At 45.3% G+C, this 17,560-nt stretch overlaps 1 protein-coding gene across 5 annotated transcripts in view; it reads right to left on the reverse strand.

Moving 5' to 3' along the window:
- The window catches only part of LOC129813324 (fibroblast growth factor receptor 3), a 211,854-nt gene that overhangs the window by 170,421 nt on the left and 23,873 nt on the right, over positions 1-17,560 (reverse strand). For 3 of the 5 annotated variants that reach the window (XM_055865680.1, XM_055865679.1, XM_055865683.1), the window contains exon 2: positions 1,552-1,605. The exons of the other annotated variants lie outside the window; for them this stretch is intronic. In XM_055865680.1, the coding sequence (XP_055721655.1) occupies positions 1,552-1,605 (54 nt within the window). The remainder of the gene's footprint in view (positions 1-1,551; positions 1,606-17,560) is intronic. 5 annotated transcript variants of the gene reach the window in all.

Genomic DNA, 17,560 nt, shown 5'->3' on the forward strand with positions numbered 1-17,560 from the left:
AAGGCTGAACTGTAGTCAATAAACAGCATTCTCACATAAGTGTCCGTTTTGTACAGATGTGTTACGGCCGTGTGAATGGTGATGGACATGGCACCTTTCCGTAGATCTATTGGAGAGGTAGGCTAATTGGAGTGGGTCCAGTGTGTAAGGATTATAAGAGGATTGTAACGGAAGAAAAATAAAAGTAAGGACAAATTCAGATTTTGGCCTTGGATCGATGGGTTAAGTGTGAGTGAGTGAGTTAATCAGTCAGTCTGTGAGTGAGTGAATAAGTGAGTCTGTCTGTCTGTCATGTTTCCATCTCCACTCTGTAAGGTCAAGGTGTCCTGGTCAATAAGAGTCTGGTTCAATCTCCACTCTGTAAGGTCAAGGTGTCCTGATCAATAACAGTCTGGTTCCATCTCCACTCTGTAAGGTCAAGGTGTCCTGATCAATAACAGTCTGGTTCCATCTCCACTCTGTGAGGTCAAGGTGTCCTGATCAATAACAGTCTGGTTCCATCTCCACTCTGTAAGGTCAAGGAGTCCTGGTCAATAACAGTCTGGTTCCATCTCCACTCTGTAAGGTCAAGGTGTCCTGATCAATAACAGTCTGGTTCCATCTCCACTCTGTAAGGTCAAGGAGTCCTGATCAATAAGAGTCTGGTTCCATCTCCACTCTGTAAGGTCAAGGTGTCCTGATCAATAACAGTCTGGTTCCATCTCCACTCTGTAAGGTCCCCCCCCCCCCCCCCTGCAAGTCTGTTGTGGCAATTGATGCCGATTCAAGGCTTTCCTCATGACTGCAAGGTATGTCTTCAAGTTTATTTTTGTTGGGTCTTTGTTTGTCGTCATTTCTTAGGTCAGAATTGAAGTGTAATCCCCCCCCCCCAAGTGTAATCCCCCCCCCCCCCAAGTGTAATCCCCCCCCCCCCCCCCCCCAAGTGTAATCCCCCCCCCCCGCCCCCAAGTGTAATCCCCCCCCCCCAAGTGTAACCCCCCCCCCAAGTGTAATCCCCCCCCCCAAGTGTAATCCCCCCCCCCAAGTGTAATCCCCCCCCCCAAGTGTAACCCCCCCCCAAGTGTAACCCCCCCCAAGTGTAATCCCCCCCCCAAGTGTAACCCCCCCCCAAGTGTAATCCCCCCCAAGTGTAACCCCCCCCCCCCCCAAGTGTAATCCCCCCCCCAAGTGTAATCCCCCCCCCCCCCAAGTGTAATCCCCCCCCCCAAGTGTAATCCCCCCCCCCCCAAAGCTTTCCTCAAGACTCAAACGAGTGATTTTAGGTTGTTATTACAGAAATTAAAAATAGTTTTTTACCCAATTTGTAATGTAATAATGATTACATTAGGCGCAAAAACATTATTATGTTACGCTTTCAGCATATTTATTACATTATCGGGCATTCATTACAGTATAAATACGTTATTACATTATCGGTAGTTATTACATTATCAGTTGCAACATACAATGCTGGATATGGATTTCAGTTCAACATCTACTGACATCAGAATGAATAAATGAATGAATGAATGAATGAATAAATGGAGAGATGGAACACACCGTTTCCATTACCTGTATCATCCAAGTCTTCATCATGGTCTTCATCATCTCCAGAAGACATGGAATCTGTCGGCACGGAAACACACATGAAGACGTTCCTGTCTGGACAACATCATCAGACAGGAAGAGATGAAGACGTTCCTGTCTGGACAACATCATCAGACAGGAAGACGTTCCTGTCTGGACAACATCAGACAGGAAGACAGGAAGACGTTCCTGTCTGGACAACAACATCAGACATGAAGACGTTCCAGTCTGGACAACATCATCAGACATGAAGACGTTCCAGTCTGGACAACAACATCAGACATGAAGACGTTCCTGTCTGGACAACAACATCAGACATGAAGACATGAAGACGTTCCAGTCTGGACAACAACATCAGACAGGAAGACGTTCTAGTCTGGACAACAACATCAGACATGAAGACGTTCCAGTCTGGACAACAACATCAGACATGAAGACATGAAGACGTTCCAGTCTGGACAACATCATCAGACATGAAGACATGAAGACGTTCCAGTGTGGACAACATCATCAGACATGAAGACGTTCCAGTCTGGACAACAACATCAGACATGAAGACATGAAGACGTTCCAGTCTGGACAACAACATCAGACAGGAAGACGTTCCAGTCTGGACAACAACATCAGACATGAAGACATGAAGACGTTCCAGTCTGGACAACAACATCAGACATGAAGACGTTCCAGTCTGGACAACAACATCAGACATGAAGACATGAAGACGTTCCAGTCTGGACAACATCATCAGACATGAAGACGTTCCAGTCTGGACAACAACATCAGACATGAAGACATGAAGACGTTCCAGTCTGGACAACAACATCAGACAGGAAGACGTTCCAGTCTGGACAACAACATCAGACATGAAGACGTTCCAGTCTGGACAACAACATCAGACATGAAGACGTTCCAGTCTGGACAACAACATCAGACATGAAGACATGAAGACGTTCCAGTCTGGACAACAACATCAGACATGAAGACATGAAGACGTTCCAGTCTGGACAACAACATCAGACATGAAGACATGAAGACGTTCCAGTCTGGACAACAACATCACACATGAAGACGTTCCAGTCTGGACAACAACATCAGACATGAAGACATGAAGACGTTCCAGTCTGGACAACATCATCAGACATGAAGACGTTCCAGTCTGGACAACAACATCAGACATGAAGACGTTCCAGTCTGGACAACAACATCAGACATGAAGACATGAAGACGTTCCAGTCTGGACAACAACATCACACATGAAGACATGAAGACGTTCCAGTCTGGACAACAACATCAGACATGAAGACGTTCCAGTCTGGACAACAACATCAGACATGAAGACGTTCCAGTCTGGACAACAACATCAGACATGAAGACGTTCCAGTCTGGACAACATCATCACACATGAAGACGTTCCAGTCTGGACAACAACATCAGACAGGAAGACGTTCCAGTCTGGACAACAACATCAGACATGAAGACGTTCCAGTCTGGACAACAACATCAGACAGGAAGACATGAAGACGTTCCAGTCTGGACAACAACATCAGACATGAAGACGTTCCAGTCTGGACAACAACATCAGACATGAAGACAGGAAGACGTTCCAGTCTGGACAACAACATCAGACATGAAGACATGAAGACGTTCCAGTCTGGACAACAACATCAGACATGAAGACATGAAGACGTTCCAGTCTGGACAACAACATCAGACAGGAAGACGTTCCAGTCTGGACAACATCATCAGACATGAAGACGTTCCAGTCTGGACAACAACATCAGACATGAAGACGTTCCAGTCTGGACAACAACATCAGACATGAAGACGTTCCAGTCTGGACAACAACATCAGACAGGAAGACGTTCCAGTCTGGACAACAACATCAGACATGAAGACGTTCCAGTCTGGACAACATCAGACATGAAGACATGAAGACGTTCCAGTCTGGACAACAACATCAGACAGGAAGACGTTCCAGTCTGGACAACAACATCAGACATGAAGACGTTCCAGTCTGGACAACAACATCAGACATGAAGACATGAAGACGTTCCAGTCTGGACAACAACATCAGACATGAAGACGTTCCAGTCTGGACAACAACATCAGACATGAAGACGTTACAGTCTGGACAACAACATCAGACATGAAGACATGAAGACGTTCCGGTCTGGACAACATCATCAGACATGAAGACATGAAGACGTTCCAGTCTGGACAACATCAGACATGAAGACGTTCCAGTCTGGACAACAACATCAGACATGAAGACATGAAGACGTTCCAGTCTGGACAACATCATCAGACATGAAGACGTTCCAGTCTGGACAACATCATCAGACATGAAGACATGAAGACGTTCCAGTCTGGACAACAACATCAGACATGAAGACGTTCCAGTCTGGACAACAACATCAGACATGAAGACGTTCCAGTCTGGACAACAACATCAGACATGAAGACGTTCCAGTCTGGACAACAACATCAGATAGGAAGACGTTCCAGTCTGGACAACATCATCAGACATGAAGACGTTCCAGTCTGGACAACAACATCAGACATGAAGACATGAAGACGTTCCAGTCTGGACAACAACATCAGACATGAAGACATGAAGACGTTCCAGTCTGGACAACAACATCAGACATGAAGACGTTCCAGTCTGGACAACAACATCAGACATGAAGACATGAAGACGTTCCAGTCTGGACAACAACATCAGACATGAAGACATGAAGACGTTCCAGTCTGGACAACAACATCAGACATGAAGACATGAAGACGTTCCAGTCTGGACAACAACATCAGACAGGAAGACGTTCCAGTCTGGACAACAACATCAGACATGAAGACATGAAGACGTTCCAGTCTGGACAACAACATCAGACAGGAAGACGTTCCAGTCTGGACAACAACATCAGACATGAAGACGTTCCAGTCTGGACAACAACATCAGACAGGAAGACGTTCCAGTCTGGACAACAACATCAGACAGGAAGACGTTCCAGTCTGGACAACAACATCAGACAGGAAGACATGAAGACGTTCCAGTCTGGACAACAACATCAGACAGGAAGACGTTCCAGTCTGGACAACAACATCAGACATGAAGACGTTCCAGTCTGGACAACAACATCAGACAGGAAGACGTTCCAGTCTGGACAACAACATCAGACATGAAGACGTTCTAGTCTGGACAACAACATCAGACATGAAGACAGGAAGACATTCCAGTCTGGACAACAACATCAGACATGAAGACATGAAGACGTTCCAGTCTGGAAAACAACATCAGACATGAAGACATGAAGACGTTCCAGTCTGGACAACAACATCAGACAGGAAGACGTTCCAGTCTGGACAACATCATCAGACATGAAGACGTTCCAGTCTGGACAACAACATCAGACATGAAGACATGAAGACGTTCCAGTCTGGACAACAACATCAGACATGAAGACATGAAGACGTTCCAGTCTGGACAACAACATCAGACATGAAGACATGAAGACGTTCCAGTCTGGACAACAACATCAGACAGGAAGACGTTCCAGTCTGGACAACATCATCAGACATGAAGACAGGAAGACATTCCAGTCTGGACAACAACATCAGACATGAAGACATGAAGACGTTCCAGTCTGGACAACAACATCAGACATGAAGACATGAAGACGTTCCAGTCTGGACAACAACATCAGACATGAAGACGTTCCAGTCTGGACAACAACATCAGACATGAAGACATGAAGACGTTCCAGTCTGGACAACATCATCAGACATGAAGACGTTCCAGTCTGGACAACAACATCAGACATGAAGACGTTCCAGTCTGGACAACAACATCAGACATGAAGACATGAAGACGTTCCAGTCTGGACAACAACATCAGACATGAAGACATGAAGACGTTCCAGTCTGGACAACAACATCAGACATGAAGACATGAAGACGTTCCAGTCTGGACAACAACATCAGACATGAAGACGTTCCAGTCTGGACAACAACATCAGACATGAAGACGTTCCAGTCTGGACAACAACATCAGACATGAAGACATGAAGACGTTCCAGTCTGGACAACAACATCAGACATGAAGACATGAAGACGTTCCAGTCTGGACAACAACATCAGACAGGAAGACGTTCCAGTCTGGACAACAACATCAGACATGAAGACGTTCCAGTCTGGACAACAACATCAGACAGGAAGACGTTCCAGTCTGGACAACAACATCAGACATGAAGACGTTCCAGTCTGGACAACAACATCAGACATGAAGACATGAAGACGTTCCAGTCTGGACAACAACATCAGACAGGAAGACGTTCCAGTCTGGACAACATCATCAGACATGAAGACGTTCCAGTCTGGACAACAACATCAGACATGAAGACAGGAAGACATTCCAGTCTGGACAACAACATCAGACATGAAGACGTTCCAGTCTGGACAACAACATCAGACATGAAGACATGAAGACGTTCCAGTCTGGACAACAACATCAGACAGGAAGACGTTCCAGTCTGGACAACATCATCAGACATGAAGACGTTCCAGTCTGGACAACAACATCAGACATGAAGACATGAAGACGTTCCAGTCTGGACAACAACATCAGACATGAAGACATGAAGACGTTCCAGTCTGGACAACAACATCAGACATGAAGACATGAAGACGTTCCAGTCTGGACAACAACATCAGACAGGAAGACGTTCCAGTCTGGACAACAACATCAGACATGAAGACGTTCCAGTCTAGACAACAACATCAGACATGAAGACAGGAAGACATTCCAGTCTGGACAACAACATCAGACATGAAGACATGAAGACGTTCCAGTCTGGACAACAACATCAGACATGAAGACATGAAGACGTTCCAGTCTGGACAACAACATCAGACAGGAAGACGTTCCAGTCTGGACAACATCATCAGACATGAAGACGTTACAGTCTGGACAACAACATCAGACATGAAGACGTTCCAGTCTGGACAACATCATCAGACATGAAGACATGAAGACGTTCCAGTCTGGACAACATCATCAGACATGAAGACGTTACAGTCTGGACAACAACATCAGACATGAAGACGTTCCAGTCTGGACAACATCATCAGACATGAAGACATGAAGACGTTCCAGTCTGGACAACAACATCAGACATGAAGACGTTCCAGTCTGGACAACAACATCAGACATGAAGACGTTCCAGTCTGGACAACAACATCAGACATGAAGACATGAAGACGTTCCAGTCTGGACAACATCATCAGACATGAAGACGTTCCAGTCTGGACAACAACATCAGACATGAAGACGTTCCAGTCTGGACAACAACATCAGACATGAAGACATGAAGACGTTCCAGTCTGGACAAACACATCAGACATGAAGACATGAAGACGTTCCAGTCTGGACAACAACATCAGACATGAAGACATGAAGACGTTCCAGTCTGGACAACAACATCAGACATGAAGACGTTCCAGTCTGGACAACAACATCAGACATGAAGACGTTCCAGTCTGGACAACAACATCAGACATGAAGACGTTCCAGTCTGGACAACAACATCAGACATGAAGACGTTCCAGTCTGGACAACATCATCAGACATGAAGACATGAAGACGTTCCAGTCTGGACAACAACATCAGACATGAAGACGTTCCAGTCTGGACAACAACATCAGACATGAAGACGTTCCAGTCTGGACAACAACATCAGACATGAAGACGTTCCAGTCTGGACAACAACATCAGACATGAAGACGTTCCAGTCTGGACAACAACATCAGACATGAAGACATGAAGACGTTCCAGTCTGGACAACAACATCAGACATGAAGACGTTCCAGTCTGGACAACATCATCAGACATGAAGACGTTCCAGTCTGGACAACAACATCAGACATGAAGACGTTCCAGTCTGGACAACAACATCAGACATGAAGACATGAAGACGTTCCAGTCTGGACAACAACATCAGACATGAAGACATGAAGACGTTCCAGTCTGGACAACAACATCAGACATGAAGACATGAAGACGTTCCAGTCTGGACAACAACATCAGACATGAAGACGTTCTAGTCTTGACAACAACATCAGACATGAAGACGTTCCAGTCTGGACAACATCATCAGACATGAAGACATGAAGACGTTCCAGTCTGGACAACAACATCAGACATGAAGACGTTCCAGTCTGGACAACAACATCAGACATGAAGACATGAAGACGTTCCAGTCTGGACAACAACATCAGACATGAAGACATGAAGACGTTCCGGTCTGGACAACATCATCAGACATGAAGACATGAAGACGTTCCAGTCTGGACAACATCAGACATGAAGACGTTCCAGTCTGGACAACAACATCAGACATGAAGACATGAAGACGTTCCAGTCTGGACAACATCATCAGACATGAAGACGTTCCAGTCTGGACAACATCATCAGACATGAAGACATGAAGACGTTCCAGTCTGGACAACAACATCAGACATGAAGACGTTCCAGTCTGGACAACAACATCAGACATGAAGACGTTCCAGTCTGGACAACAACATCAGACATGAAGACGTTCCAGTCTGGACAACAACATCAGATAGGAAGACGTTCCAGTCTGGACAACATCATCAGACATGAAGACGTTCCAGTCTGGACAACAACATCAGACATGAAGACATGAAGACGTTCCAGTCTGGACAACAACATCAGACATGAAGACATGAAGACGTTCCAGTCTGGACAACAACATCAGACATGAAGACGTTCCAGTCTGGACAACAACATCAGACATGAAGACATGAAGACGTTCCAGTCTGGACAACAACATCAGACATGAAGACATGAAGACGTTCCAGTCTGGACAACAACATCAGACATGAAGACATGAAGACGTTCCAGTCTGGACAACAACATCAGACAGGAAGACGTTCCAGTCTGGACAACAACATCAGACATGAAGACATGAAGACGTTCCAGTCTGGACAACAACATCAGACAGGAAGACGTTCCAGTCTGGACAACAACATCAGACATGAAGACGTTCCAGTCTGGACAACAACATCAGACAGGAAGACGTTCCAGTCTGGACAACAACATCAGACAGGAAGACGTTCCAGTCTGGACAACAACATCAGACATGAAGACATGAAGACGTTCCAGTCTGGACAACAACATCAGACAGGAAGACGTTCCAGTCTGGACAACAACATCAGACATGAAGACGTTCCAGTCTGGACAACAACATCAGACAGGAAGACGTTCCAGTCTGGACAACAACATCAGACATGAAGACGTTCTAGTCTGGACAACAACATCAGACATGAAGACAGGAAGACATTCCAGTCTGGACAACAACATCAGACATGAAGACATGAAGACGTTCCAGTCTGGAAAACAACATCAGACATGAAGACATGAAGACGTTCCAGTCTGGACAACAACATCAGACAGGAAGACGTTCCAGTCTGGACAACATCATCAGACATGAAGACGTTCCAGTCTGGACAACAACATCAGACATGAAGACATGAAGACGTTCCAGTCTGGACAACAACATCAGACATGAAGACATGAAGACGTTCCAGTCTGGACAACAACATCAGACATGAAGACATGAAGACGTTCCAGTCTGGACAACAACATCAGACAGGAAGACGTTCCAGTCTGGACAACATCATCAGACATGAAGACAGGAAGACATTCCAGTCTGGACAACAACATCAGACATGAAGACATGAAGACGTTCCAGTCTGGACAACAACATCAGACATGAAGACATGAAGACGTTCCAGTCTGGACAACAACATCAGACATGAAGACGTTCCAGTCTGGACAACAACATCAGACATGAAGACATGAAGACGTTCCAGTCTGGACAACATCATCAGACATGAAGTCGTTCCAGTCTGGACAACAACATCAGACATGAAGACATGAAGACGTTCCAGTCTGGACAACAACATCAGACATGAAGACATGAAGACGTTCCAGTCTGGACAACAACATCAGACATGAAGACGTTCCAGTCTGGACAACAACATCAGACATGAAGACGTTCCAGTCTGGACAACAACATCAGACATGAAGACATGAAGACGTTCCAGTCTGGACAACAACATCAGACATGAAGACATGAAGACGTTCCAGTCTGGACAACAACATCAGACAGGAAGACGTTCCAGTCTGGACAACAACATCAGACATGAAGACGTTCCAGTCTGGACAACAACATCAGACAGGAAGACGTTCCAGTCTGGACAACAACATCAGACATGAAGACGTTCCAGTCTGGACAACAACATCAGACATGAAGACATGAAGACGTTCCAGTCTGGACAACAACATCAGACAGGAAGACGTTCCAGTCTGGACAACATCATCAGACATGAAGACGTTCCAGTCTGGACAACAACATCAGACATGAAGACAGGAAGACATTCCAGTCTGGACAACAACATCAGACATGAAGACGTTCCAGTCTGGACAACAACATCAGACATGAAGACATGAAGACGTTCCAGTCTGGACAACAACATCAGACAGGAAGACGTTCCAGTCTGGACAACATCATCAGACATGAAGACGTTCCAGTCTGGACAACAACATCAGACATGAAGACATGAAGACGTTCCAGTCTGGACAACAACATCAGACATGAAGACATGAAGACGTTCCAGTCTGGACAACAACATCAGACATGAAGACATGAAGACGTTCCAGTCTGGACAACAACATCAGACAGGAAGACGTTCCAGTCTGGACAACAACATCAGACATGAAGACGTTCCAGTCTAGACAACAACATCAGACATGAAGACAGGAAGACATTCCAGTCTGGACAACAACATCAGACATGAAGACATGAAGACGTTCCAGTCTGGACAACAACATCAGACATGAAGACATGAAGACGTTCCAGTCTGGACAACAACATCAGACAGGAAGACGTTCCAGTCTGGACAACATCATCAGACATGAAGACGTTACAGTCTGGACAACAACATCAGACATGAAGACGTTCCAGTCTGGACAACATCATCAGACATGAAGACATGAAGACGTTCCAGTCTGGACAACATCATCAGACATGAAGACGTTACAGTCTGGACAACAACATCAGACATGAAGACGTTCCAGTCTGGACAACATCATCAGACATGAAGACATGAAGACGTTCCAGTCTGGACAACAACATCAGACATGAAGACGTTGCAGTCTGGACAACAACATCAGACATGAAGACGTTCCAGTCTGGACAACAACATCAGACATGAAGACATGAAGACGTTCCAGTCTGGACAACATCATCAGACATGAAGACGTTCCAGTCTGGACAACAACATCAGACATGAAGACGTTCCAGTCTGGACAACAACATCAGACATGAAGACATGAAGACGTTCCAGTCTGGACAAACACATCAGACATGAAGACATGAAGACGTTCCAGTCTGGACAACAACATCAGACATGAAGACATGAAGACGTTCCAGTCTGGACAACAACATCAGACATGAAGACGTTCCAGTCTGGACAACAACATCAGACATGAAGACGTTCCAGTCTGGACAACAACATCAGACATGAAGACGTTCCAGTCTGGACAACAACATCAGACATGAAGACGTTCCAGTCTGGACAACATCATCAGACATGAAGACATGAAGACGTTCCAGTCTGGACAACAACATCAGACATGAAGACGTTCCAGTCTGGACAACAACATCAGACATGAAGACGTTCCAGTCTGGACAACAACATCAGACATGAAGACGTTCCAGTCTGGACAACAACATCAGACATGAAGACGTTCCAGTCTGGACAACAACATCAGACATGAAGACATGAAGACGTTCCAGTCTGGACAACAACATCAGACATGAAGACGTTCCAGTCTGGACAACATCATCAGACATGAAGACGTTCCAGTCTGGACAACAACATCAGACATGAAGACGTTCCAGTCTGGACAACAACATCAGACATGAAGACATGAAGACGTTCCAGTCTGGACAACAACATCAGACATGAAGACATGAAGACGTTCCAGTCTGGACAACAACATCAGACATGAAGACATGAAGACGTTCCAGTCTGGACAACAACATCAGACATGAAGACGTTCTAGTCTTGACAACAACATCAGACATGAAGACGTTCCAGTCTGGACAACATCATCAGACATGAAGACATGAAGACGTTCCAGTCTGGACAACAACATCAGACATGAAGACGTTCCAGTCTGGACAACAACATCAGACATGAAGACATGAAGACGTTCCAGTCTGGACAACAACATCAGACATGAAGACATGAAGACGTTCCAGTCTGGACAACATCATCAGACATGAAGACGTTCCAGTCTGGACAACAACATCAGACATGAAGACATGAAGACGTTCCAGTCTGGACAACAACATCAGACAGGAAGACGTTCCAGTCTGGACAACATCATCAGACATGAAGACGTTCCAGTCTGGACAACAACATCAGACATGAAGACATGAAGACGTTCCAGTCTGGACAACAACATCAGACATGAAGACGTTCCAGTCTGGACAACAACATCAGACATGAAGACATGAAGACGTTCCAGTCTGGACAACAACATCAGACAGGAAGACGTTCCAGTCTGGACAACAACATCAGACATGAAGACGTTCCAGTCTAGACAACAACATCAGACATGAAGACAGGAAGACATTCCAGTCTGGACAACAACATCAGACATGAAGACATGAAGACGTTCCAGTCTGGACAACAACATCAGACATGAAGACATGAAGACGTTCCAGTCTGGACAACAACATCAGACAGGAAGACGTTCCAGTCTGGACAACATCATCAGACATGAAGACGTTACAGTCTGGACAACAACATCAGACATGAAGACGTTCCAGTCTGGACAACATCATCAGACATGAAGACATTAAGACGTTCCAGTCTGGACAACATCATCAGACATGAAGACGTTACAGTCTGGACAACAACATCAGACATGAAGACGTTCCAGTCTGGACAACATCATCAGACATGAAGACATGAAGACGTTCCAGTCTGGACAACAACATCAGACATGAAGACGTTCCAGTCTGGACAACAACATCAGACATGAAGACGTTCCAGTCTGGACAACAACATCAGACATGAAGACATGAAGACGTTCCAGTCTGGACAACATCATCAGAAATGAAGACGTTCCAGTCTGGACAACAACATCAGACATGAAGACGTTCCAGTCTGGACAACAACATCAGACATGAAGACATGAAGACGTTCCAGTCTGGACAAACACATCAGACATGAAGACATGAAGACGTTCCAGTCTGGACAACAACATCAGACATGAAGACATGAAGACGTTCCAGTCTGGACAACAACATCAGACATGAAGACGTTCCAGTCTGGACAACAACATCAGACATGAAGACGTTCCAGTCTGGACAACAACATCAGACATGAAGACGTTCCAGTCTGGACAACAACATCAGACATGAAGACGTTCCAGTCTGGACAACAACATCAGACATGAAGACGTTCCAGTCTGGACAACAACATCAGACATGAAGACATGAAGACGTTCCAGTCTGGACAACAACATCAGACATGAAGACGTTCCAGTCTGGACAACAACATCAGACATGAAGACGTTCCAGTCTGGACAACAACATCAGACATGAAGACATGAAGACGTTCCAGTCTGGACAACAACATCAGACATGAAGACGTTCCAGTCTGGACAACAACATCAGACATGAAGACGTTCCAGTCTGGACAACAACATCAGACATGAAGACGTTCCAGTCTGGACAACAACATCAGACATGAAGACGTTCCAGTCTGGACAACAACATCAGACATGAAGACGTTCCAGTCTGGACAACAACATCAGACATGAAGACATGAAGACGTTCCAGTCTGGACAACAACATCAGACATGAAGACGTTCCAGTCTGGACAACATCATCAGACATGAAGACGTTCCAGTCTGGACAACAACATCAGACATGAAGACGTTCCAGTCTGGACAACAACATCAGACATGAAGACATGAAGACGTTCCAGTCTGGACAACAACATCAGACATGAAGACATGAAGACGTTCCAGTCTGGACAACAACATCAGACATGAAGACATGAAGACGTTCCAGTCTGGACAACAACATCAGACATGAAGACGTTCTAGTCTTGACAACAACATCAGACATGAAGACGTTCCAGTCTGGACAACATCATCAGACATGAAGACATGAAGACGTTCCAGTCTGGACAACAACATCAGACATGAAGACATGAAGACGTTCCAGTCTGGACAACAACATCAGACATGAAGACATGAAGACGTTCCAGTCTGGACAACATCATCAGACATGAAGACATGAAGACGTTCCAGTCTGGACAACATCATCAGACATGAAGACATGAAGACGTTCCAGTCTGGACAACAACATCAGACATGAAGACGTTCCAGTCTGGACAACAACATCAGACATGAAGACGTTCCAGTCTGGACAACAACATCAGACAGGAAGACGTTCCAGTCTGGACAACAACATCAGACATGAAGACGTTCCAGTCTGGACAACAACATCAGACATGAAGACATGAAGACGTTCCAGTCTGGACAACAACATCAGACATGAAGACGTTCCAGTCTGTACAACATCATCAGACATGAAGACGTTCCAGTCTGGACAACAACATCAGACATGAAGACATGAAGACGTTCCAGTCTGGACAACAACATCAGACATGAAGACGTTCCAGTCTGGACAACAACATCAGACATGAAGACATGAAGACGTTCCAGTCTGGACAACAACATCAGACATGAAGACATGAAGACGTTCCAGTCTGGACAACAACATCAGACATGAAGACGTTCCAGTCTGGACAACATCATCAGACATGAAGACGTTCCAGTCTGGACAACAACATCAGACATGAAGACAGGAAGACGTTCCAGTCTGGACAACAACATCAGACATGAAGACGTTCCAGTCTGGACAACAACATCAGACATGAAGACATGAAGACGTTCCAGTCTGGACAACAACATCAGACATGAAGACGTTCCAGTCTGGACAACAACATCAGACAGGAAGACGTTCCAGTCTGGACAACAACATCAGACATGAAGACGTTCCAGTCTGGACAACAACATCAGACATGAAGACATGAAGACGTTCCAGTCTGGACAACAACATCAGACATGAAGACGTTCCAGTCTGGACAACAACATCAGACATGAAGACGTTCCAGTCTGGACAACAACATCAGACATGAAGACGTTCCAGTCTGGACAACAACACCAGACATGAAGACATGAAGACGTTCCAGTCTGGACAACAACATCAGACATGAAGACGTTCCAGTCTGGACAACATCATCAGACATGAAGACGTTCCAGTCTGGACAACAACATCAGACATGAAGACGTTCCAGTCTGGACAACAACATCAGACATGAAGACATGAAGACGTTCCAGTCTGGACAACAACATCAGACATGAAGACATGAAGACGTTCCAGTCTGGACAACAACATCAGACATGAAGACATGAAGACGTTCCAGTCTGGACAACAACATCAGACATGAAGACGTTCTAGTCTTGACAACAACATCAGACATGAAGACGTTCCAGTCTGGACAACATCATCAGACATGAAGACATGAAGACGTTCCAGTCTGGACAACAACATCAGACATGAAGACATGAAGACGTTCCAGTCTGGACAACAACATCAGACATGAAGACATGAAGACGTTCCAGTCTGGACAACATCATCAGACATGAAGACATGAAGACGTTCCAGTCTGGACAACATCATCAGACATGAAGACATGAAGACGTTCCAGTCTGGACAACAACATCAGACATGAAGACGTTCCAGTCTGGACAACAACATCAGACATGAAGACGTTCCAGTCTGGACAACAACATCAGACAGGAAGACGTTCCAGTCTGGACAACAACATCAGACATGAAGACGTTCCAGTCTGGACAACAACATCAGACATGAAGACATGAAGACGTTCCAGTCTGGACAACAACATCAGACATGAAGACGTTCCAGTCTGTACAACATCATCAGACATGAAGACGTTCCAGTCTGGACAACAACATCAGACATGAAGACATGAAGACGTTCCAGTCTGGACAACAACATCAGACATGAAGACGTTCCAGTCTGGACAACAACATCAGACATGAAGACATGAAGACGTTCCAGTCTGGACAACAACATCAGACATGAAGACATGAAGACGTTCCAGTCTGGACAACAACATCAGACATGAAGACGTTCCAGTCTGGACAACATCATCAGACATGAAGACGTTCCAGTCTGGACAACAACATCAGACATGAAGACAGGAAGACGTTCCAGTCTGGACAACAACATCAGACATGAAGACGTTCCAGTCTGGACAACAACATCAGACATGAAGACATGAAGACGTTCCAGTCTGGACAACAACATCAGACAGGAAGACGTTCCAGTCTGGACAACAACATCAGACATGAAGACGTTCCAGTCTGGACAACAACATCAGACATGAAGACATGAAGACGTTCCAGTCTGGACAACAACATCAGACATGAAGACGTTCCAGTCTGTACAACATCATCAGACATGAAGACGTTCCAGTCTGGACAACAACATCAGACATGAAGACATGAAGACGTTCCAGTCTGGACAACAACATCAGACATGAAGACGTTCCAGTCTGGACAACAACATCAGACATGAAGACATGAAGACGTTCCAGTCTGGACAACAACATCAGACATGAAGACATGAAGACGTTCCAGTCTGGACAACAACATCAGACATGAAGACGTTCCAGTCTGGACAACATCATCAGACATGAAGACGTTCCAGTCTGGACAACAACATCAGACATGAAGACAGGAAGACGTTCCAGTCTGGACAACAACATCAGACATGAAGACGTTCCAGTCTGGACAACAACATCAGACATGAAGACGTTCTAGTCTTGACAACAACATCAGACATGAAGACGTTCCAGTCTGGACAACATCATCAGACATGAAGACATGAAGACGTTCCAGTCTGGACAACAACATCAGACATGAAGACATGAAGACGTTCCAGTCTGGACAACAACATCAGACATGAAGACATGAAGACGTTCCAGTCTGGACAACATCATCAGACATGAAGACATGAAGACGTTCCAGTCTGGACAACATCATCAGACATGAAGACATGAAGACGTTCCAGTCTGGACAACAACATCAGACATGAAGACGTTCCAGTCTGGACAACAACATCAGACATGAAGACGTTCCAGTCTGGACAACAACATCAGACAGGAAGACGTTCCAGTCTGGACAACAACATCAGACATGAAGACGTTCCAGTCTGGACAACAACATCAGACATGAAGACATGAAGACGTTCCAGTCTGGACAACAACATCAGACATGAAGACGTTCCAGTCTGTACAACATCATCAGACATGAAGACGTTCCAGTCTGGACAACAACATCAGACATGAAGACATGAAGACGTTCCAGTCTGGACAACAACATCAGACATGAAGACGTTCCAGTCTGGACAACAACATCAGACATGAAGACATGAAGACGTTCCAGTCTGGACAACAACATCAGACATGAAGACATGAAGACGTTCCAGTCTGGACAACAACATCAGACATGAAGACGTTCCAGTCTGGACAACATCATCAGACATGAAGACGTTCCAGTCTGGACAACAACATCAGACATGAAGACAGGAAGACGTTCCAGTCTGGACAACAACATCAGACATGAAGACGTTCCAGTCTGGACAACAACATCAGACATGAAGACATGAAGACGTTCCAGTCTGGACAACAACATCAGACATGAAGACGTTCCAGTCTGGACAACAACATCAGACAGGAAGACGTTCCAGTCTGGACAACAACATCAGATATGAAGACGTTCCAGTCTGGACAACAACATCAG

Source organism: Salvelinus fontinalis, chromosome 16 (assembly GCF_029448725.1).
Source record: "Salvelinus fontinalis isolate EN_2023a chromosome 16, ASM2944872v1, whole genome shotgun sequence".
Classification (NCBI taxonomy): domain Eukaryota; kingdom Metazoa; phylum Chordata; class Actinopteri; order Salmoniformes; family Salmonidae; genus Salvelinus; species Salvelinus fontinalis.